Below are 23,447 nucleotides of genomic sequence, written 5' to 3' on the forward strand. Positions count from 1 at the left end.
AGGATTGAAGCGCTGTTCTTACAGTAGACAACCACCCTCACAAATACAATGACACACGGCAGATAAAGGAGACAGAAAGAGAGAGAGACAATGGGAGAGGTAAGGAGAGAGAGAGACATGGTGACAAAGATAGTGCCTGGCAGCAACACACTTATCAGCTCCTGCTCCGCAAGAAAATGACCTAAATCATCAAGATTCCCATCTGACACACACACACACACACACACACACAGGGTTAGCGGTGCACTGCCTTCACGTTTTTTCCCTGAACAAGCTCAACCTCTTCATATCTTTCCACTTAACAGTCAGACTCTCAAATCTGAATCGTCCCTTTATACAGACCAGGGAAGACTTGGAGAGGAAAAGGAATTCCCTTAAAAAATTTTGAATATAATCACCTTTTATGAGAAAAGAAAAGAAGAGATCAGACCAAGAAAAGAAAAGAGAAAAAGATGAAAGAGTGACAAATGAAATGTATTGATATCACCAGACTCAACATGATATTCCCGAATAGTTTGCAGTCTGCAGGTTTGGAAAGCACATAATTCTTAATCAATCGTGTTTGGCCGAGGCTGCCCTGTGTGTGCTGCCTCCCACTGTTTATCCATTCACATCTACTACAGTGTGTGTGTGGGTGTAAACTTTATAAACCCCAGGATGCATCATAACAGCTTCAGCCCCACTAGTGTGCCACTGTAAGTCTTACCCAATGCATTTCACACTCGAGTTTGTGGATCGTTGTGCAGCAAAGGTGTGTGTTTGTTTCATTCAAATTCATACCTAGATGGAGTCTAAACACACACATACACACATTCAGGAATATAGACACACACACACTCACATTTCCTCTCCTCTACCGGTCTTTACAGCCCGACAGCCCATTGGGCAGAATGTGTTTTAGCCATTATCACATTGATTGTATGTAATCAGGGGTTTATTCTGCAGCCAATGAAGTGAATTACAGGTTTCCTGCCCGACTAACACTGTAACAATTGATCTGCTCCCTGGTGTGTGTGTGTGTGTGTCTTAGTGTGTGGGGTGTAAGGTGGTGTGTGTGTGTGACAGGGTGTGGATGCACGAGGAAGAGAGAGAAGCAATGATAGAGTGTGTTTGTGTGTGAGAAGGAGAAACGACTAGAGAGAGAGAGTGAGATTGAGACCCAAAGAGAGCAGGAAGGCGAGGGCGAGGGAGAGCTCAGTAGGAGGGAGAGTGGTTTAGATTGACTGTCGCTGCGTGAGTTTTTATTTTTTATTTTATTCATTTTTCTCCCTGAAAACAACTATAATCATCGACACACTGTGAGTCTATGGAGCTAAACTAAAACACACAGCGCGCAGAATATATTCTCTCTCTATTCCTCTGCCTTTAAACTATGCACACACCTCACACAATGCACACGTAAAAACACAAATTCAATTACTACGTACCCAGAAAATGTCACACATGAAAAAAAAAATGCATTTTAACATGTGTTTACTTTTGTTTTTCTCTGTTCTGGTCCAATAATTGGAGCCTCCAGAAAACAGAAAATATACTCTTTCTGTAATTCTTTAACAGCTGTAACCTACTCATTTTGAACCAATGTGTGCAGCTAACAAGTCAAGTTTACGTGTTGTGTGTGTGTGTTTTTTTTGTATGTGTGCACTCTCACCAGTGCATGTATCGAACTAACAAGCTGACAAGCGGTTCAACAACCCTCCACAGATAGGAGCGCGTTGAAAAGGGAGTAGAATAGAGAGAGAAATGGAGCAAAGAAAGAAAAATAAACACAGGAGTGTGAGGGCTGAAAAAGCAATTCTGTCTATTGATGAAATCGTCCTATTCATTTGACTATGGAAATGTAAATGCATTTTCTTTTTTGCTCCTTTTCCCCCTCTTACCCTATTCTTTAATTCAATGTATTTTCTTTTTCTGTCTTCCATCCTTCCTTCACTTTCCCTCCCTCCCAACGCACGGCCGGTATCATCTAGATAGAATTGTGTAAGGTTTTCTCTCCCTCTTTTTTTTTCTTTTTGCTTATTGGACTGTATGTTCTTATCAGCATCGAGAGCACAATGCTCGGTGTGATAGAAAGGTATTAGCCAACCCATGGTAGCTACATTGTCAGCACTTCTTCCCCCTCTGTCTCTATTGCTACCACTTCTCTTTCCTCTCTGTTTTTCCTCTCCCCTCTTATTCTTCTTTGCTCATTTTAGCCCTTTTTTCCACAGGAATTTGTTTTTTAAAATAATGTTAAGTGAGTGAGATGCTACATTCCTCTACATCTATGTGCACTGAAGTTTGTCAAGGTGTAGTCAGATGCATATATTTTAAAAGCAGTTTTCATTGTGAGGATAATATTTTAGCTCTACATTTCTGCATCTCAGCTGCACATTTCATGTCTTTTAATTCTCTTCACAAAAAAAATGTATTAAGTTGTTGACTATTAAATTAATCGCCAACTATTTTGATAATGGATTAATCAGTTTGAGTCATTTTTCATTGAAAAAAAAGTCAAAATTCTCTGATTCCAGCTTCTTAAATGTGAATATTTTCTGGTTTCTTTACTCCTCTATGACAGTAAACGTAAAATGTGGACAAAAGAAGACATTTGAGGACGTCATCTTGGGCTCTGGGAAACACTGATAGACATTTTTCCCCATTTTCTGACATTTTATAGACCAAACAACTAATCAATGAATCGAGAAAATAATCAACAGATTAATCAACAATGAAAATACATTTTTATTCACCATTGTACCTGCTTAGATCTAGGGACATGGCAACATTGTCAGAAGAGTCTAGCAGGGCAAGCATCATGACCGGTTATGAGCGAACTGAGTGATATCTAAACCTCTGAATTGGTATTGAAAGGTGAATGTTAAAATGACAGCCAGACTGTCCGTTACAGCTACTTACACTGCTTCTCTTTTCTTCTGTAACCCGGGGCGGGACAAAAACAGTTTGGAGTTGTTTGAGGATCAGTTTGTGTTTATAGCTGCCATCTAGCGAGGCAGTCGTACAGAGATTGTATGTAATAAAAGGGTGCGAGTGCACACAGAAACTAAAGGAGAGCACACAGCACACAGCAAACAGCGCAGAGACACAGAGTGAGGCAGAGAGTAGTTGCTCTAATACGATGATTGTATGTTTGTCCCCGCCAGTTGTCAGGGCGCTGCATCAGCCCACCGCTCTAATGACAGCTTGTCATACTAAAATGGCCCACCTTCCTTCAAAACACACCGAAAAAAAGATTCTTCTTCTTTTCTTTTTCCTTTCTTTCTGCTGCTCTCTCTCTCTATATATATATATATATACGTCCACTTATTTGTCTCTCTTTCATGAGCCACTGTGCTTTCAAAAAGTGAGAGATGAAAAAAAAAAAGAAATAGGAACTAAGAGAAAGAGAAAATGACAGGGATCGAGCTGGAAATGGAGACAAGGGAAGGTGGTAATCTTTCTTGTGTGTGTGCGTGTGTATGTGTGTGTGTGTGTGTGTGTGTGTGTGTGTGTGTGTGTGTGTGTGTGTGTGTGTGTGTGTGTGTGTGTTCCCTCAGTAAGGGACAGGTAAATAGGTCTGCTGAATATTTGATGTCTGCAGGAACTAAACAGCCACTTTTGTCCTCTCGCTCTGGCCGTTTGTGAAACAGTCTCACATCTAGTTGGCGTCACAAACACTGTATGTGTGGTCAATTTTATCATGGACACTAATCCTAAAATGTGAGGATTCAGTCCACACTGTAATAAACTCACAGTGATCTACTATACAGTTATTTATTTCAAAGAGCTGAAAAACTTACATTTTGGATGAAAGTGTCCACCAGTTAGTCTTCTTTATATTTGATGTTGTACATGTGAAACTAAAATTATTTATATTATTAAAACTATCCGTCAACTTTGGTACGTGAATAAGTTTCTATCTGAAATTAGACAAAACATCTGAGAATTGAACGAAAGAAATAATTACTTTCTTCATGACATCTAGTAAAATACATTTTATTGATGTATTGTGACGATTTATGACAAAAATAAGTTACATACCACTTGTTTTACGCAATTCATGCGATTCATAAAAGCTAGTTTTTACGACCATGTTACGATATGGTGCTCTTCCACTGAAGTGCATCAAAACGAACAGAATAGCAGGAAGAAAATAAAATTCAAAACCCTTCTTCTGTAAGAGAATTAAGCAAAAACAGCTAATACGAAAATTTGATTCTTGCAATCATCTCATAACACACCGCTCACGTCTTTGAGACCCTTGTAAAAATACAAAAAGAAACACACTCAAGCCTTTCCCTCTTTATATAAACCTCTTTAAACACCTAAAAACATAAAGAATTGATAAAAAATAAAGAGACTCAACCCCTTCGCTCTCTCTCCACACTCATCTGAAGAGCAGACAGGCACAATAAGACTGCTCTTTCAGCACTGAGCCGTCGTTACATAGCGCCATAATTATACTGATAACATACATACATAAATGCATTCAACCTCTCGCTCGGCACAGCGCACTGGCTGTGATTTCTTAATCTTCTTCCCTCTTCTCCTCTCCTCTGCACGCATGTCTTCTTTTTTTATTCTTTTTATTCCTCCCCCTTCGACTGCCATTATTTTTCATTTATAAGCAGAGAGAGAGAGAGAGAGAGAGAGAGAGCACGTAGAGAAGATGTGAGTGGGAGAAAAAGAGATGATAGAGGAAAAGAGAGAGAGGAGGAGGAATGGAAAGGGAGAAGGAAAGAGAGATAGATGAGAATTTGAGAGAGAGAGAAAGAGGAAAAAAGCGCCTGAGATCTTTTGGCACTTAAACTCTTTCACTTAATGGTACTCAGAGGGATTGACGGTCGAAGGGAGGGGGCACAAAAGAGCATAAAGAGTGAAAAAGGAGAGATTAAATCATCACCATCACATCATCTACTTAAATGGCTCTACTCTCTTTTTCTGTCACCACTGTATTTTCTCTCCCTTCGCCAGAACACAGACAGCCCCGTGCGATCTCTCATCATCCCGTCACTCTTTCCCACATTTACATGTCTTGTTTGCTTATTCTAGCACCTTATATCTGTTTCTGTTTCTCCTCTTCATCCACTCTCTCCATCCCTTTTCAAATCCTTTCTTGATTTGTGTCCAAACCTTTCTCTGCGAGCCCCTTCATTCCATACTGAAGGCCTACCTTAGCATCAGATAAACGGATTTATAGACATTGGTGAATACCACAAAGCCACGATTAATGGAGTCACCGAATTAGAAGAACTTGCAGGGAGGGGAGGGTGAAGAGAAGTGGTGGTGGGAATAAAATATATGATGAAAAGAAGGGGGGAAAGGCCAAAGTATTGTACATTATAAATGTCATGTCCCTTTATGAAAGGAAAAATTTACTCTAAAGGAAAGAATTTCTGGGAAAGGCATTTTATTTGTAGGTTTGGCTAAAGGAAGAAGACAGCTTTGTCTGCACATTAAAAACAATTCAGATCTGAAATTGCTGTCAGTCACTCCTCTTTCTCTCTTTCTCCTTCCTGTCTGCCTACCTGTTTTCCCGACTATCTCCGTTCCCCATTCCCCCACCCTTCCCTCTCCAGACCAGCTCTCCATTCCCCGTCAAGGCGCTGTCTGTGTTTTATGGGTCCCTGTAGAACAGGGATCTTTTACAGGCCGACTGGACTTTAGAAGCCCCTCGTTTAGCAGCATCCTGCCTTAATTAAAAACCCCTTTTGTGCTTTCTGCCTTTAACAATGAAAAAGGGAGAGAAGGGAGGGAGGGCAGGGTTAGAGGAATAGAGAGTGGTAAGAGAAAGAGAGAGTGGGCAGGGACAGAGGAAGAGAGAGAGAGAGAGAGATGGCAGTGAATAGGAAATGATAGAGAGACAGGCAGATAGATAGTAAGGTAGACAAAGGGAGGGATGGAGAGATACGGACAGAGAGAAGATAGCTGTTAATTACAACTGCCATTAACAAGACACCAGTCTGCCTCCTTAGGGAGAGGAAGAAGGAAAAGAGAGAGAGAGGAAGGGAGAGACAGCAGAGAAGAACAAGAAATGAGGAGGGAAATACTTCGGCACTGACTGGCAGAGATTTTTTTGTTTTGTTTTTAAAACACAGTTTTGTATTGCATGGCTTCCCCAAACTTCTTAAACTGTATCCGTCAGTGTGTGCTTGAATATGTGTGTGTGTGAGCGTCATGTATGTGTGAGGCTGTCTTTGGGATGATTGAGCAGCAGAGAGGCTGCTTACTGATTACCTTCATGTAGAACAAGCTGCTATTGACTGGAAAGTGACGGATGACCGTCGGCCCCGAGCATGTGTATGTGTTTGTGTGACTGTGTGGTACTGTAGATGCTTCTCCGCTGCTCTGTTTTACACACGGCTCCCCCTAATGAACCACAATCTATTTAGTTTTTGTATTTAACTCTCTTAATCTCCTTTTATCACCCTTCTATTTCCCTCTGCACAGCTCTCTCTATCATTTCTCTTTTTAAGAAAAGAATAACAAATGTGATGGATGGATTGTGTGTGCACACGTGTGTCATTTATAGGACTTGCCCGGCCCAGTGAAAAAATACAAATCCATCATTGAAAGTGACAGTGAGGAAATACAACAACATTAGAACAAATGATTGCTATAATTGGACTTTCAAACATCGCTTTCACTGTATCTATTTTTCTTCTCCTCTAGCTCTGCCTTTCCTCTAACCCTTCCCACTCTTGGTTTTCTCTCTTTTCTTTAGTATCCATCATTTTTTCTGACATTTTACACATGGCATTTTCTTGTAATACTTTCTTCTTCTATTTGTTCCCGTCTCACTCCTTCAGGCTTCTCTGCAGAATGTCCAGTAAGGAGCGCCACCTTGAGTCCAACTGTCCGTCCTCTTATATAAAGACTGAGCCGTCTAGTCCTGCCTCCCTGACTGACAGCCTAAACCATCACTCCCCCGGTGGCTCCAGTGACGCCTCAGGCTCCTATTCGTCCACGATGAACGGCCACCCCAACGGCTTAGACTCCCCGAGTCTTTACGGCTCCAACGCAGGGCCCCTGGGTCCCGCTGGCGGCCCCGGATCAAAGCGTTACGAGGACTGTTCGTCAACTATCGGGGAAGACTCACAGATTAAGTGCGAGTACATGTTGAATTCGATGCCCAAGAGGCTGTGTCTGGTGTGCGGGGACATTGCATCAGGGTACCACTATGGAGTGGCGTCCTGTGAGGCCTGCAAGGCCTTCTTCAAACGCACCATCCAAGGTTGGCTTCTATTTTGACTTTTCTGTCTATAATTATCTCGTGTGTGAACAATTCTGCCTCTGTGTCTGTCTAGATTGATATTTGTTTAAAACTGTAGGCCCTAAAACCTTTTTGTAGTTATTTTAATTTGAATTCTTCTCGTGCTTTCTTCCACCAAAGATATTCTTAGTCAACTAACACCCATACGATTTTGTCAGTCAACTAATCGATTAGTTGATTTAATCGACAGATCTGTAAAATTAAGTATCCCCACAAAGAATCACAAAAAAGCACCACTTTAAATCTTGTGATTACCAGAGATGTGCTTATAAGTTTCTTAGAAATAAAAAAACGTACTAATTGACTAAAGAAATTTTAGATGATGACATTTCCAGGGGCGGTGGCTCTGAGTGGTCAAAAATCCCTCTTTTGCCTCTTGACAGATGCCAAAAAACAAAGAAAATTTAACATGTTCCGAAAACTTTAAAGACAGACGAAAGTTTCAGAGTCGTTGTGTAAATGTGATTGACACAACGTGCGGTCGTATTTATTTTTAAACATACGAGAATTTCGGACAAAACATATAGACTTGGTGTGCAAAGACCTAAAGATGGGGCAGCCCTAATTTCTTCCAAATATGCATCTATGAAGCTACATGAAAGGTTATAAACACCTAACAACAAAAAAGAACACATTACAGGTTTAGCTGCAGGACGCAAGGTCAAAAGTTAAAGGTGAAGATTGTTTTTCATATTGAACTAAATGGGCTGCTTAAACAGGCACAACCTTTAAGAGACACATTGCACATACAGTACCTAAAACATAAACTATACATTTTTTTATCTTTTTTCAAATGAAATGCACGGACACACACAAAATGCACTCTATCACACATGCACATACACCTGAGCCATTACACTAGATCCAGGACATGTGATAAAAGCCCCCGGCCAGATGTGAACCCAGATTTTTATGTGGTACATGTTTCTGCTAAGTGAGCCACTAGGACACCCACCGCAGTCTATTTTTCTCTCCCTTTCACCATTTCTCTTTCTGTCATGCACGCACATATAAGCATCCAATCAGGTTCATGCATACACACCAACACCCAGACATGCCCCACTTCCACCCTCAACCTTGACTTCTTCTCCATCAACAGCAAAGAGTAATTTCCAGGTGGTGTTTGCATTGCCAGATCTAGCTGCTTATGCTTTACAAGGAGAGAGTTAGCTATAAGCCTGATGTCTAGGAGATAACATAGTGTCAGAGGAAGGTTGAAGGTCGTGTCTAGGGGTCAGGAGTTCAGGTTAGGGGTTAGAGGAGAGAAGGGGTAGAGCAGTAATCCACATGATGAGAAGAGTAGCAGGAATTAGGCTCAGTAATCCTTTGCTCATCTCTTGTTAGAGCTAGAAGTAGTCCAGGATGTGCACAGGTATTTAGGCGATCCTCTCCAGTTTTGTGGATATTCAATTCATACTCAACACTCATCTTGATCAACGGTATATAGTTCATTTATCCTTGTAAGCACAGGACAGGTCAGTCTTACAGACAACCAATTAGCCATAAAGCAAGCCAGTAAGGTAGCCATTTGTTCATTAATCCACCCAGTTCAAAGGATAACGCAACAGTCTTAGTTTCACATGACTCATACAATATGTGGAAAATTATCCAATATATGGTGCGTGGAATTTCACATATATAGCACTTTTACAAAATGTACAACTTAATTGATGAATTCATTGGGTTTTATGATGATTTTCATGTTTCTTAGTTTCCACAGCAACACACACGCACAACTGAAACAGATGCGTACTTGGCTGTTTACCTCGGCTCATGTTCTGTAGTTTTGTAAATGCAAACAATTCCCATGAAATACCAAAACCAACAGTGTGTTAATCCGTCTCTCAATACCTTCCGACTTTCACAGCCTGTCTGTGGCACTCAGCCATTTGTTCCTACTGAAGACTTTATTCTTCCAAAACAGGTCATGAATAAATACAATTTTATTTATTAAAAAGCCAAGCACTGTAGGTTTTTTGGTTACAGATACTTTCAGCAACTGCTTTGGTGCACTAGCAAGTATTTACAGCAGCAGGGTGGTATAAGTACTATTGGATCGACTCAAAGTGAACTACAGTACAGCGCCCATGTCAGTCATACAGAAGGAACGTGTCACCCAGTGCAACAGTGTGGCTCACTGATGTGTTGTTGAATCGTTTTTGGACAAAAATGGTGGTCTCTGGCACAGATGAATAATATCAGGCTTTGAATACTTCGCCCTTGAATCAATTCATTGTTAGTTTTAGTCTTTTCTTAAGTCTTTTATATATTAGGGCTGGGCAATATGGAGAAAATCATATATCACGATATTTCTGACCAAATACCTTAATATCGATATTGTAAAGTTGACTATTAGTACTTTCACAAAATATTTACACAAAGAGATTTTTGATAAATAATCATTAGTAATGTGGACATAATGACTAAGTGGGTAAAGGCAAATAATAGAACAACTAGAACAGTCTAAGTTTGGAAAATTACATCACTTTAATGTACTGCAGCCTTTAAAACCAGGAAAAGACAAAACTTATGCCATATTACGATATTATGATATCCAAAATCTAAGACGATATCTAGTCTCATCTCACAATATCGATATATATATATATATATATATATATATATATATATATATACAGTTTATAGACATTAATAACCCATTAAACATAAATCCATGAAGCACTTTTAAGTATAGGGAATCAGGGAAAAGTCATTGAATTTAGTTTGAGTGATAATCTTTAATGATTTATTCAACTTTTTTAAAGTAACTAATAGGCCCCATTAGTCAGCAGGACAGCCCTCTTGTCAGTCAGCATGCCACTGCAATAACCAGTCAGCCAGGCAGCCGTCATCGATCAGTCCGTCCGTCCGTCAGTCATATCAGACAGGATTCATCTATCTGCCTTTCCATCCATCCACCTATCTGTCTCTGCTTTCTTTTGCCTCCGATAAGCAGCTTTCCCAGTAAAGCCCCAGAGAGAGAGAGAGAGAGATGTGAGGGAGGGAGGGGGGAGTCTTACATCCACTAGATGGTCACCACTACGTAGAGATGACCTGTATGTGTTTATTATGGGATGAGATCAGGACACGGTGCAATCCCGACAAAGAGATTGGAACACACACATACAGAGATAAAGGTAGAGTCACGCACACACAAACTCATAGAAGCACATCCACGCACATGAATAGACACCAACACACATGACCTTGTAATCACTGCGTGTATAGGTTTAACCCTTAATTCATCTGCCATCGCTGCAGTGGGTAATAGTTGACCAATTCCACATGTCTCATTTCATTTTGAGGGCTTGTTAAAGGTTACATAGGTGAGGATACAGTCACAGATTAAATACCAGCAAACGTATAGATATGATGCCGTGTTGACAGTAGAGCCTCTTCAGAGTGTGACCTTGAATAGATTTAAAGCAATGCCCTGTCCCTTTTTCTCTTTCTCTCTCTCTCTCTCTCTCTCGCTTCCTCATTTTCACTGTATTTGTAATCTTCCCTTCTCCTGTAGTGGACATGTCGCAGCTCAGGAAGGCCATGCGGCGTTAAAGGTCATGGGTCAAGACTTTGGCAAAGCTAGTCACAGTAGTGTTGTCACGAAAGGTTGTGACGAAATACAACAGTTTGGTGAGAAAAAGGATAGGAAGCCACGTTAAAACTGGAGCCACCAGAGGGATGTACTGAAAAATTAGCTGGAAGGGGAATCCTACTTAATTTTCAAATTCAGACGTTCTAATACATTTCTTAATGGCTCAATTGGCTAAATCACAGCCATCACTTAGAATTATTGGTCAAAATTAACATAAAATTTCCTGTACGTTTTTTCGTCTACTCAGAATAATCTTACACCGGCAATTTTCCAAGCCTGACATAAAATTAACAATATTTGTGCTACAGTATTAGTTACTATTTGTTTGGATGCATACTGAGCAGTCTGGGATCCAATAGAACAAATGGGTCATGACATTATCTTTGGCTACCACACAAGCCAAACTCATCCACAGATAGTGTGGGCGTGTGTCACCTCGTGTGTCTGTGTGTGGGCTTGTGCTCATCCATGTAAATGAGCGCAGGTTTATGTGTGTACGTCTGTGCACATATGCCTGTGTTTATGCACGCTTGTGTGTTAGTGTGTGCATCTTGGCTGGAAAGCAGGGCCAGCCTCAGATGGGCAGCGGCAGACATATTGGTATGTTTCAACCCATTAGCCAATAAAACTGCAGGTAATCACCAAAAAAACACCTCCAGCTGGACAGGGAGGAGAGCATGGGGATGGGAGAGGAAAGGAAAGGAAAGGAAAGGGAAGGAGGTGTGTACACTAGTTTGGATAAACAACAAGTTTAAACAACGAATGAGAGAAAGAGGGGAGAAGGGGGGAGGGTGGACCGGGCACATGGATGTAGGAAGGAATTAGTGGTGTGTGTGTTGGTGTGTGTGTGTCGCAGCATGGAGGAAGTGGCTCTGGCAGCTGCTGTTTCTGTGGCGTCAGTCCAGCGACACCTGACAACCTGCATCTATCACTCCCTTATTGAGAGAGAGGGATAAAGGGGAGTGAGGAGGAGGAGGGAAAAGTGTGGGAGAGGGAGGGATAGGGCGATGAAATGGGAAGATGAAGACAGCAAATGGGAGGAAGAAAGGTGGACGAGAGCAGGAAAGCCGAAGATGAGAGAGGTGAACGGTGCAGTGAAATTGTAGGTGGGACCACCAAACAAGGGAGTTCTGTTCATACATACAGTGCATACCATAAGTAAACAATTTTAAATACACAAATACATAAGGTACTAAGAAAAGAAAGTAAATGGAAGGGATAGCCTGAACTTATGTATATATAAAGTTAGATGTGTAACGTCAGGAGAGGTAAGAATGGCAGGCAAAAACACACACTAACATTCATATTACACCCTCAGTCCAATGGTTGTCAATTGTCATGCAGCAGGTGGACATACACACACATCTCAAAGGAGATTGCAGGGGATTTGAGGCCCTCGTATATCCCCCTCACTCACAACAACACACACATACAAACTCACACGTTATACATAGGAGCCTCCAAGACCCTCTCGACTCTAAGCCCACCTCAGTGCACAATAAGACACATAAAGACACACAGAGAGAGCTATGACTTTCTGATGTAAACCCTTCTTTTCTAATTCCTATCCCATACCCCCGACTCTGAAGCAGGATGACAGACAGGATACATAGTCCTATATCTTATATATGTAAGCCTACAGTACCTACCCCCTTTCTGAACATGGATCAGTACCTTTTATACAAATATGGTAGTATTAAAGTCCACTACACTTTCAGTTGAGGTATTGTAAATTCAAGTTTCATAAACACTTATATTTTTGTCATAGGTATCACTTTAACCCATTTGTGCTCGCAACTGACATTTTTTTAATTTTCTTTGGTGGAAGTGTTCTCTGGGGTTGCCTAAACACAAATGTGAAGTTTTTCTTAAACTATACTTTTATCATACTATACATAGTGTTTGGGCACATGGGACTACTGTTATTGTAATATAATCCATTATATTTTAGGAAGAAATCTCCAAGGAATTTCAGAAACTATCAAGTATTTGGTATCTTTGAACTCATAACAAGTTGAATATCAAAGATATGCACAAATATGCAGTATGGAAAACATTTAATAAACACAATATTAGCGTTTTTCCTAATTTTTTGAAAAAATCCTTAATTTGATTATTGATAAAATTGTGATTTTTTTATGTCATCTAAACATTTGTTTGTTTATTTAAACATATAAAAAAGTTAAAAGATACAATATATAATTTGCAAGGGGATGTGAAGGAGAATTGCCTAAAAAAAGTGGCAGCATATTACATGAAATAATTACAGTAATGTAAAATACACAATTTGCCTGTATCTATCAATAATTTTAGACATAGTAAAAAATAGTAGAAAACAGAGACATAGTTTAGCAAAGTACATGACAACAATGCATCCCATAAACACCCATCGGTTATGCAAATATCAAGAAGACTTATTCATAATTCACTGTCAAAGACTAACTTAACAAACTAAGAGCATACACTCGTGTGATATGGCATAAAGTTTTCAAAAGACAAGAAAGATAAACAGAAAATGGAGAAAAAATAAACAAATATTAAAAAACGAAATTTCAAAGTTGTATGGTTGGATACTTGGCATTTTTCCTCATCATACTAAATATAATCTTTGGGCACAAATAAATAACATGTATTATCATTATCGTCTATTGACGCCCGTTTCCACAGTAGCACTCAGCATGTGTAGATGTTAAAAAGTGTCTCAGTGAGAGGTTTAACACATTGAGCCTCAGTGCTACCAGCCCTATAAGTGGCTCTTTACTGCAGTTATCCATTTAGCAGCGCGTGCCTGTTTAGCCTTGCACTAACAAGGCCTTTTACTGACCACCCATTAACCCACGCAGATTCTGTGTCATTAGCACATGTAGCCTTAATGCTAGGTAAGTGTCTCTGTTAATTGCTGAATTAATCTACACCTCCTGTATCATCAGCATGTAAAGGTTGGGTGTAAGCTAACTAGTCCCATTAGTAGTGTCCATTAGACTGTAAGGGTCCCCCTCCAGCATTTAGCATGTTTAGCCTTTACTTTAACTAACAAGGCCGATTAATGAGCATCTTGTTACCCATTAAGAAGTGTTGGTGCATTTAGCCTTTTCCCAAGCTAACTAGCCCCCTTAATCAGCCCAGTAATGAGAAAACATCCTCTCCACAGCAGCAGTCAATAGTAATCACTGTTTACTCTGTTTCAGTGGGAGATGCATCGGCTTGCTGGGGTACTGTAGATGTCATGTGGGCGCGGGAGGAAGGGAACAAAGGGGTTTGTTTGGGGGGGGGGGTTCACATCTCAACACAGTTCATACTATAGATAAATAAACCTTCCTGAACAAAGAAACCTGTTTGAGCAATTCTGCAAACTGTCCTAACAAATCCATAACTGTGCTCTGCTTTGAACTGGGTGAAGGCGAATTACTAAGTGGAGGAAATGAGCAGAACTGGAGGGAGAGTGAAGCCGAAAATGAGAAAACAAAACAACCAGAATGAAACAGAGTACAACAAAAGGGGGAGGGAGGCATAGTGAGGCTGTGGAGAATTAAAGGTGAAAGTGGTATTAGCCTCGAACACACTTCTGGTGTTGTGGTTTTTGTTGGCGAGGGTTGTGAAGTTAATAGACTTACATGGGCTAATGATCTTAGCCTCGGCTCTGCATCGGTGTTATTGTGAGTGAACTGCAGCTAGTCACGCAACCTCCGCTTGCTCTAGCCGTGACGCATGCACATACTGTATATACTCATGTAAAACACACACATATACACAATTGCACTGTTTTCAGTTTTTTAACAAAGTGATAACTTTATGAGGTTACAATGAATCACCAACACATTACATAAAGAGCCTTACATTGACTATACAATATCCAAACACAAAGTGAAATCACAAGGAATCAGATTGTTTTTCTACTAATGTATATGGGCAACAAAGGGCCATCTTAAAGTCAAAGATCAAGACCAAGGTAGCTGAGTGAAATTCCATAAAGGTTTATGTTTATGTCTATTTACTATCTATCTACTGATCTCTCTCTGTCCATTGATTAATCTAAATGAAGACATACACTGTGTTTATGTCTTTTTTTCTTCGTCTTTCGTGCAGCAGGACGTGTCTAAAAGGTTGTCCGCCCACCTGTCTGTTGAAGTATCCGTCTGAAATGAAACCCTTTCTCTGTCTTTCTCCCAACATGTCTACATACAGGCAACATAGAGTACAGCTGTCCAGCCACCAACGAGTGCGAGATCACCAAGAGGAGACGCAAGTCGTGCCAGGCCTGCCGCTTCATGAAGTGTCTGACTGTGGGCATGCTGAGGGAGGGTAAGGGAAAAGGTCTCTTCCTTATCTTTCTCTGTTAACCGTGCTACATGTAGCATTTTTAAAGCTATTTATTTACCCAATATTGATAAGATTAGCAACGTCTACAGCATTTTGCATCATCAGAAGACAACTATCCCTTTTGGGGCTTAAATGTACCAACCAAAACAACCAATGCCATAAATCCAGGCCGTCTATTCAAACATGGTGTCATTGGTTTACGGTAAATATACCAAGATACGCCAATGATTTATTGATGTTGAACAATGCTACATGTACCACTTCTAAGAAATTGTTAATACTCCTTTTATATACAATATATTGTAATTATTTCTATTGGCATTGTCACTCGTTTGCCTTCTTCATGTCCATCTTACCACTTTCAGTCTTTTGGATGTGTTCGCAGCGCTTTTTCTGTCTTATCTCACGATCACTTTCTTTCTCTGTGTATGTTCACCTTTCACTTCACAAGTTACATACAATAGTTTCTGAGGGCTTGTGCACACACATCTTTGTCTTACCTAAATGAGATAAACATAGAGCATTACAGGATAATTGCAACACTCACACTCAGCAGTTGTTCAGTGGTAAAAGAGAAAACAAGAGATATTATCTGCCCCCACACTCACTCTCTCATTTTCACACTCCCTCGTTGCCTCTGCCTCTTTCTCTCCCTCTTGTCTGCCCACCTCTGACCTTTCTACTCCCACTGCACTTCCAACGATGAAAAGAGGGAGAGGAGTGGCGAGGGATGAAGAGGAGGGCCGGCGAAGAAAGAGAGAAAGAGAGAGAGAGAGGCATAGCGGGAGGGGGAAGGTGGGAGAAAGCTAGGGGGAAGGAGGGAGAGAGAAGCGATTGATTTATAGGAGCAGAGGAGAGGGACCAGGGGAGGATGAGAGGCAGGGGGAGGATGGTTGAATGAAGCAGAAAGTGTGTGAGAGAGAGAGAGAGGAGAAGAGAGGAGGGTCAAGGTTGTAATTGATGGGAGACCTGGCCTACGCCCCCTTCCTTACAGTGGTCAGGGAGCGTGCCTCTGCCGACGCCTGCCAGCCCTCCCTCCATCCATTCCTGTCTTCATCTCTCCCTCCAGTGCTCCCACTCAGTATTACTGTTTCTGTTGCTTCTCTTGGGCCTTCCATCCATCCACTCTCCTCTTCACTCTCTCCATCCTGTTGGTACCGTGACACGCGTCTCACCCACTCAGACATTATTATGTGAAAATATAACAGTCTGAGGTAGACAGTTGTAATAATAAAACAAAACAACATGGACATTTTATTAACCTGACAAGCTGAAAATATGCTGTGGGTTGACAACTTCACATTTTTCCACCATGGTTAGAATGAAATGATAAAAAAAAACATATACAGCATGAACTTTATCTACGAAAACAAAAGAATATAATGATAAAATTACACAAAGACTACATGTAAGGCATAATGTACAGTGAGCCGGTCATTGTTGTGAAATACACCCCGACAGGGCGATGCGGCACCCCTGAGGTGAAGCGGGTTTATTTCACAACAATGACCACTGTACATTTTCCCGCTTATTACACAGCTACTTACTTAAGAAATCAATAATTTGACACAAAACAGTCCGCCAGAGTCCGACATCAGAGCTGCGCCCATAGCAACGGTCTGCTATAAAGAAATAAGAGACCGCAGAACACTGTGATTAACCCATCAGAATCGAGTACTCAACAAAGCCCTGTAATAAAAAAATATAACTTTGCAAACAAAAACCTGCTTGACAAAAAAAGATTGTATTTTTGACTAAAACTACTTAAACTTCAATCATTTTAATTCTAAAATTGAGTCTAAAACTGACATTGGTTGTAGTAAAATCAAAATCAAAATGAGATGCCAAGAAGTTACATCATGGCATAATTTTGATAAGCTGAAGCTTGTCCCTGTCTTCAAAATGTTCTCTCTCTATTTTGCAAACAGCAAAATGTTGTAAAAGGGAAGATAAAATTAAGCTTGAGACACTTAAACTTACACAAAAATCAGAAATATAACTGCCTACAACAGCCCTAGTTTTGCTTCACTGCAAAAGCAAGCTCATCTCTCTCTCTCTCTCTCTCTCTCTCTCTCTCTCTCTCTCTCTCTCTCTCTCTCTCTCTCTCTCTCTCTCTCTCTCTTGCACACATACACACACACACACACTCCCAACAAGCTGCTGTCGTAGCGTTTGTTCTCCCAGTTGATCTGACATAGGCAGAACCCATGTCTCATCTCCTGTTTTGTCTCGCGTAGGTGTATATGTGGCCACAAATACCCACACACATGTGTAAATGCATGTATTATTGGCAGCTCCACCAGTCTCACAGTTCACACAGCTCAGACTGTGTCCTCCTATAGGACACAGAAACCACAACGCCCTCGTCGATAAACTCCAAATAAAGCCGTCATTTGCAAGAGAATATTTGCTAGTGATCACGTCCTTTTAACAAGTTTAAATACATTTTTACCAAGATTATGTTTAGAGATTTTGAGTGAATAAGAGAGGTAGATGTGCTATTGATTTTAACTCTTAAGGATGTGGTTTGTCCTCTAAGCCAATAAGAGAGCAGAAGTATGCTGCCTTTTGTTGCTGCTGCTTCCCTGCTCCACACACATATATCATGCACACACACATGCACACACACACACACACCTAGGCCTACATATATATACATCAACATGACAGACCACAGCCACCTCATTTGTTGTGGAGGGTGTGAATTTAATACAGGAGGTCCCGCTCTACATATGAATAAGGGTCATTTGGGAAATTTATACATCCATTTTCTTATATTTTCTCATTTTCACTCTTTTTGAACCGGGACATTTGAAAAAGATTAAGAACTTTAAAAAGGAGCTAAATGAATCACTTCACCTTTGCTTTATTCTGCTGGAGACATTACTTAATAATACATAACACACTATTGTGATTTTTAAAGAACTAGTACATGCTGCAGATGTACTAAATATCTCCTGAAACGTCCCTTGAATTATTATTCTAACATATAAAACCCCATCTAAAACCCTTTATAATGCCGCGGTGTCACTGGAAAAGACTCAACTGGAATGAAACATTACCCAAAAAGAAAAATTTGATTAAAAAAAAGAAATTTTACATTGCTAAAATGTAAATAAAGGCCTAGTCTGGACAAATAATAACATACATCCTTGTTAAAACCAATGTATAGAATGACAAAGACATTGTTAATCTGCCTGGTTAAACATTTTATCACTCTCAACTAACAATCCTTTGCACACACACAACATTTAAGAACATTGCCGACTGTGTTTCATGCCGCCCTTCCGGGTGTACGCACCGTTGCAGCAGAATTGCATAGACGATAATGGTAAGTGGCTAGATCAGTTAGCATCAGGGCTAACTGCGGTTGTCAGGGGCTAGCTCACGGGAGAAAGGTGAAGATAAAGTGGTAAGGGTGGAGCGGGAGTGGGGTGGAGGACATGGAGTAGAGTGTGTGTTTGCATGTGTGTGTGTGTGTGTAGATGCTGTAGTTTACCCCTTAGGGCAAGATCTGCCTCAATTTAGCTTTGTCGCCGTGGGAGACAGAGAGGGTGAGATGAAGAGCAAGAGCAAGCGAGGCAGCAAGGAGGTGTATGTGTGTGTGACGGAAAGAGAGGGGAGAACAAGAGGCCAGAGGGTCAGTAAACCGACTCAGAGTGGAGCCTTTTCTATACATGTTCTCTTAAACACACACATGATCATGTGAATACACACACATTCCTGTCTGTGTGGAGTATTAAGGAGAGGAGTAAACGAGCAGGGGTAAACTGAAGTAAGGAACGAACACGGGGCACCCACCCACCAGTATGTAGCAGCTAATTTCTGGAGCAAGGCAATTAAAAGGCCTGACTATATTATGAGAACTTCCCCTCTGGCAATGGCTGTCTGTCCATTTTTAATGAGGTCATAATGATGCGTCAGCTGAAGACCGAAAGGTCACAGGGGCGGGGCTTCAATCTGCCTAGAGAGGAGGGGGTGCGGTGAGAGAACAGGGGCATTATTGCAGGTAAAAGATTTGATAAAAAATTATGTGACAGGAGAAGGTTGAAATTTTTAACAAATTAATGCTTACCTCACAAAATTCATTTTAATTTAATTTAATTTATTTGACAGGTTAAAAAAAAAACATAATAACGCCGTAGCTGTCACAGTTATTCCTGTTTGTACACAACTGGCAAGGCGAGACAGACATAATGCATTCAAATTCAGCAGTAATGTGTACAATTGTCATGAACAGAATACAAAACACAGATCAGACATTTGAACATGAAAGGCTTTGGCAGCGGCACACAGACCAGCAGCCAGCAGTATTCAGTATGCCTGTACATTGTACATATGGTCATATTGACAGATTTGCTCCCTTACAGCGTAGCAGCTTTGATGATGGCACGTCTGATGAATCGTGGTTAAACAGACAGAATGTGTTGAATCCCAAACCAAAGCCCCCATCTCTACAGTATATTGCCGTAAACGGCCAGCTGGATTCAGATGGTAGACTACTAGAGAGACAAGTCCACGGACTGCAAATATAAACCTTGGCACACTGCCCCACACATGCACACACACACACACACACGCTAACGGCTCGTGCCAACTTTGGCCGTGCTCCCCACGGCCTCTAAGACCTAATGAGTGAGATCGGGTGGAAGGCCCCAGTCTGTGTGAGTGTTGGCGTGTGTGTTTGGTGTGTATATACAGCTGGCAGCGTGCGTCATAACTCTCTTCATAGTTGAACAGTCCTGACCGCTGCTATCCAATCTCATTGCCGCACACGCACGCAGTCATACACACCACAATCGAGACGACTGGCCGACACATGTTCACATACAAACCACACAAAGACAATTTGTCTCACATAAAAAGACACATTTCCTGGAAGATCTTAGTGATTAAAATAAGAGAAGATGAAATGGTGAGGAAAACACAGTTTGTGGGTCAATAGATGATTGGTAAATGAATGCTGCAGGAGGAGAATACAAGACGAAGGGAGGAAAGAATGAAAGTAGGAGGAGAGAGCGAGTGATGGGGAGAGAGGAGGAGACAAGAGGAGAGGACGGGGAAACAGAGGAGGGGAGCGCCAGACAACTGGTGGCGTCTGGTGTTCCCCCATGGGAAACTTGTAGCTAAATCTGGCCCTGTAGCGTCTGTCCTGAGTGAGTGTGTATGTGTGTGTGTGACTGGCATCTGGTTGCATCCCAGCTAGAAAGGAGCGATAATGGAAATACTGTGACGGGAGATCTGCCTAAGTGGTTCGCTCTCTCTTTCATATACACTTTCTTTGTGTTTGTCTTGAGAGGAGAGGAGATGCGGCAGGAAGACTGTTTGGGAAAAGCAATTTATTCATCAGAAGAAGACTTCAACAAAATGTAGCTGTTGTTTTCAGTTGCGTTTGACAGCTCTCGACAGCAACGCTTTCCTCAAACTCTCACACAAATCCCACAAAAAATGGCACAAATATATTAGAAACAAAGACTTCTGATTGTTTTAAATATAAATATATTTATATATTTTACAGCTGTCAAAGTTAACACGATAACGCGTCAAATTTGTTTAGACGCCACTAATTTCTTTAACACATTAACGCAGCTTGCAATTTTTAGGTTGTAGTGGACTCACTTTTAAAGCTAGAGTGATGATCCTGGTATCCTATGAAACTAGAAAAACCTAAGGAATCCATTGGTCCAACCATGTTGTAGTACCTTATCGCAAAGGAGGTTAAATAATGCTCCAAACATACGCTCATTTTTAGAGAGGAAAAACTGGCATGGCCATCTTCAAAGGGGTTCCGTGACCTCTGACCTCAAGATATGTGAATGAAAATGGGTTCTATGGGTACCCACGAGTCTCCTCTTTACAGACATGCCCACTTTATGATAATCACATGCAGTTTGGGGAAGTTATAGTCAAGTCAGCACACTGACACACTGACAGCTGTTGGGCTGCAGTTTGGCATGTTGTGATTTGAGCATATTTGTATGCTAAATGCAGTACCTGTGAGGTTTTCTGGACAATATCTGTCATTGTTCTGTGTTGTTAATTGATTTACAGTAATACATATATACATAAGTTTGCATAAAGCCAGCATATTTAAGAGTATTAAATACTTGACAAATCTCCCTTTAAGGTACATTTTGAACAAATAAAAAAGTGCGATTAATCACGATATACTATGGACAATCATGCGATTAATCGTGATTAAATATTTTAATCGATTAAGCGCCCTAATATATCTTTAAGAATTTATTATTACTGAGCAAGTTTGTTTTTTGTTCAGGTGTCAGCTAAGGTTGCTAATATTTAATTTTAAAAAATCTATGAAAATAAAGTGTAGCCTCAAGCGTAAAATAAATACAACTCCCTCATCTCAGAAAAGTTGGATGCACAGTAGTTGTATAAATATATCATTGTATTTTATAAAGACAGCCTTATAAGAAAAAGGGGCATTAATGTGGAAAAGGCAACATTTTGTAGACCTCACATGGTCTGACACACATGCCCACATTCACACACAAACACACACACACATATTCACACACCAGTGACAGCCACCTGCCCGCTGCCTCAGGCAGTGCTGTTCTGATCTGTTCTGGTCTAAACAAACGTCACCGCATGACACTACACACACTTTCCTCTTAACCTCCCCTCCACCCCTTTCTCATGCTCTCTTTATTTTTTCTTTCTTTCTTTAAGATCTCTTGGGTCAATTTGTATAAGAATTTGAGCATAAAAAAACCTTCACCGACATGAAACAAAACAGTATTCTTGACTCTGAACCAACCAGTATATCCATATTCTGTTGTTCCTGTAGCTATATATGCACATATGTTGTGTGTTTCTTCTTCTCACATGCAGACGATTCATAGACACACAGACTCACACACATTAGATTTAAATGGGTCTGTTGTCTTACCCAATCGACTCGCCCATCAGTTGTTAAACCCACATAGGAAAACCCTTTATGTTATTACATCAACACTGCGGTTTCACACACACTATCACAAACACACACACACACACAGAAACATAAGGTGATAACCTGGTCTAAGGTGGAAGAGAGACTTCAACCCTGTTACAACTTCAATTACCATAAAACTACTCTCTCTCCCTCTCCTCGTCTCTGCCTCTTTAAATGCTCCCTTCCTCTTGTGTTTTTTGTCGTCCTTCTTTCTCTTTGCTGTGATCAACAGAAATCAATCATTTTATTTGTCTTCCACTTCATCCCTCTCTCCTGTTCTCGCCCTCTTTCATCCTCTCATTCTCTTATCATATCATTGACCATCTGAAATCAATCCATTTTGTGTCTTCCTCTCATCCTCCCTCTCTTCCTCTCTCTCTTCTACCTTTCTCTTTCCATGCTTGCCGGTTCTCTCTTCAAAAGCACTTAGGTGTCAAAGGCATTTCACTCGCAATCCCTCAACTGTTCAAACACACACACACACGTGCGCTGACACAGAGTCAGCGCCAGTGCAGTGTAAAATCTATGCTGATGTGATCAGTGCAGTTCGTGCTATTGACAGACAGCAATATTCCCACGATAGGAAAGATTCACCTTCATCACTGTCACTGTGTGTGTGTGTGTGTGTGTGAGTGTGTGTGCAAAGAGTGTGTGTAGGGCGTATGACAAAAGTGGTACGAAATGTATGCATGAAAACAGGTATGTAAAATAGGTATTATTAATTATATGGCATCAAATACAGCGAACGCACACTATGATGGGGTGTTAATTGTGATATTTGTTTCAGTGTGAGTGTGTAGAAGCAGGAGCAGTAGACTGAGTAGAGGTGTACTGTTAGTTGACATAATAATTAAAGCATATAATTAAGGCGTATAACCTCTGTGGATTTCGTCTTTTCTTTCCCTTTCTCTCATTATTCTATTCCTATCTCATTTCCTTTTATTAGCCCTCACTTCATCCCTCCTTTTCTCTCCTTCTCCTTTTGTTTACTAGCCCATCCATTACTTACCCCTCCCCGTCTCCTCTTATTTCACAACCTGTGCTCTACTCCTCTTCGCTCTCCTCTTCTCTTTTTTCTACACTTTCTTTTATCATAATCTTCCATTAATGCTTTTTATCATTTTTTATCTGAATTTTATTTCTGTTCTCTCCTTTTTATTCCATTTCTTACCCATTCCCTGTTCAATTATTCTGTTCGTCACTTGCCTTTTCGTTTTCCTCTTTACATTTTTTATTTTTTCCCATCCTTACATTTCTTCTCCCATGACCCTTTTCCTCTCCTCTCCTCTCCTCTCCTCTCCTCTCCTCTCCTCTCCTCTCCT

The 23,447-nt window shown here is 40.7% G+C and overlaps 1 protein-coding gene across 6 annotated transcripts in view; it reads left to right on the plus strand.

Moving 5' to 3' along the window:
* Window positions 1–23,447, plus strand: part of esrrga (estrogen-related receptor gamma a) — a 166,435-nt gene that overhangs the window by 99,520 nt on the left and 43,468 nt on the right. For 4 of the 6 annotated variants that reach the window (XM_074612296.1, XM_074612312.1, XM_074612295.1 and 1 more), the window contains 2 exons: window positions 6,789–7,213; window positions 15,033–15,161. In XM_074612296.1, coding sequence (XP_074468397.1) covers window positions 6,789–7,213; window positions 15,033–15,161 — 554 coding nt within the window. The remainder of the gene's footprint in view (window positions 1–6,788; window positions 7,214–15,032; window positions 15,162–23,447) is intronic. The other 2 variants (XM_074612298.1, XM_074612304.1) reach the window with 1 other exon arrangement.

This window comes from Sebastes fasciatus, chromosome 2, assembly GCF_043250625.1.
Source record: "Sebastes fasciatus isolate fSebFas1 chromosome 2, fSebFas1.pri, whole genome shotgun sequence".
Taxonomy (NCBI): Eukaryota; Metazoa; Chordata; class Actinopteri; order Perciformes; family Sebastidae; genus Sebastes; species Sebastes fasciatus.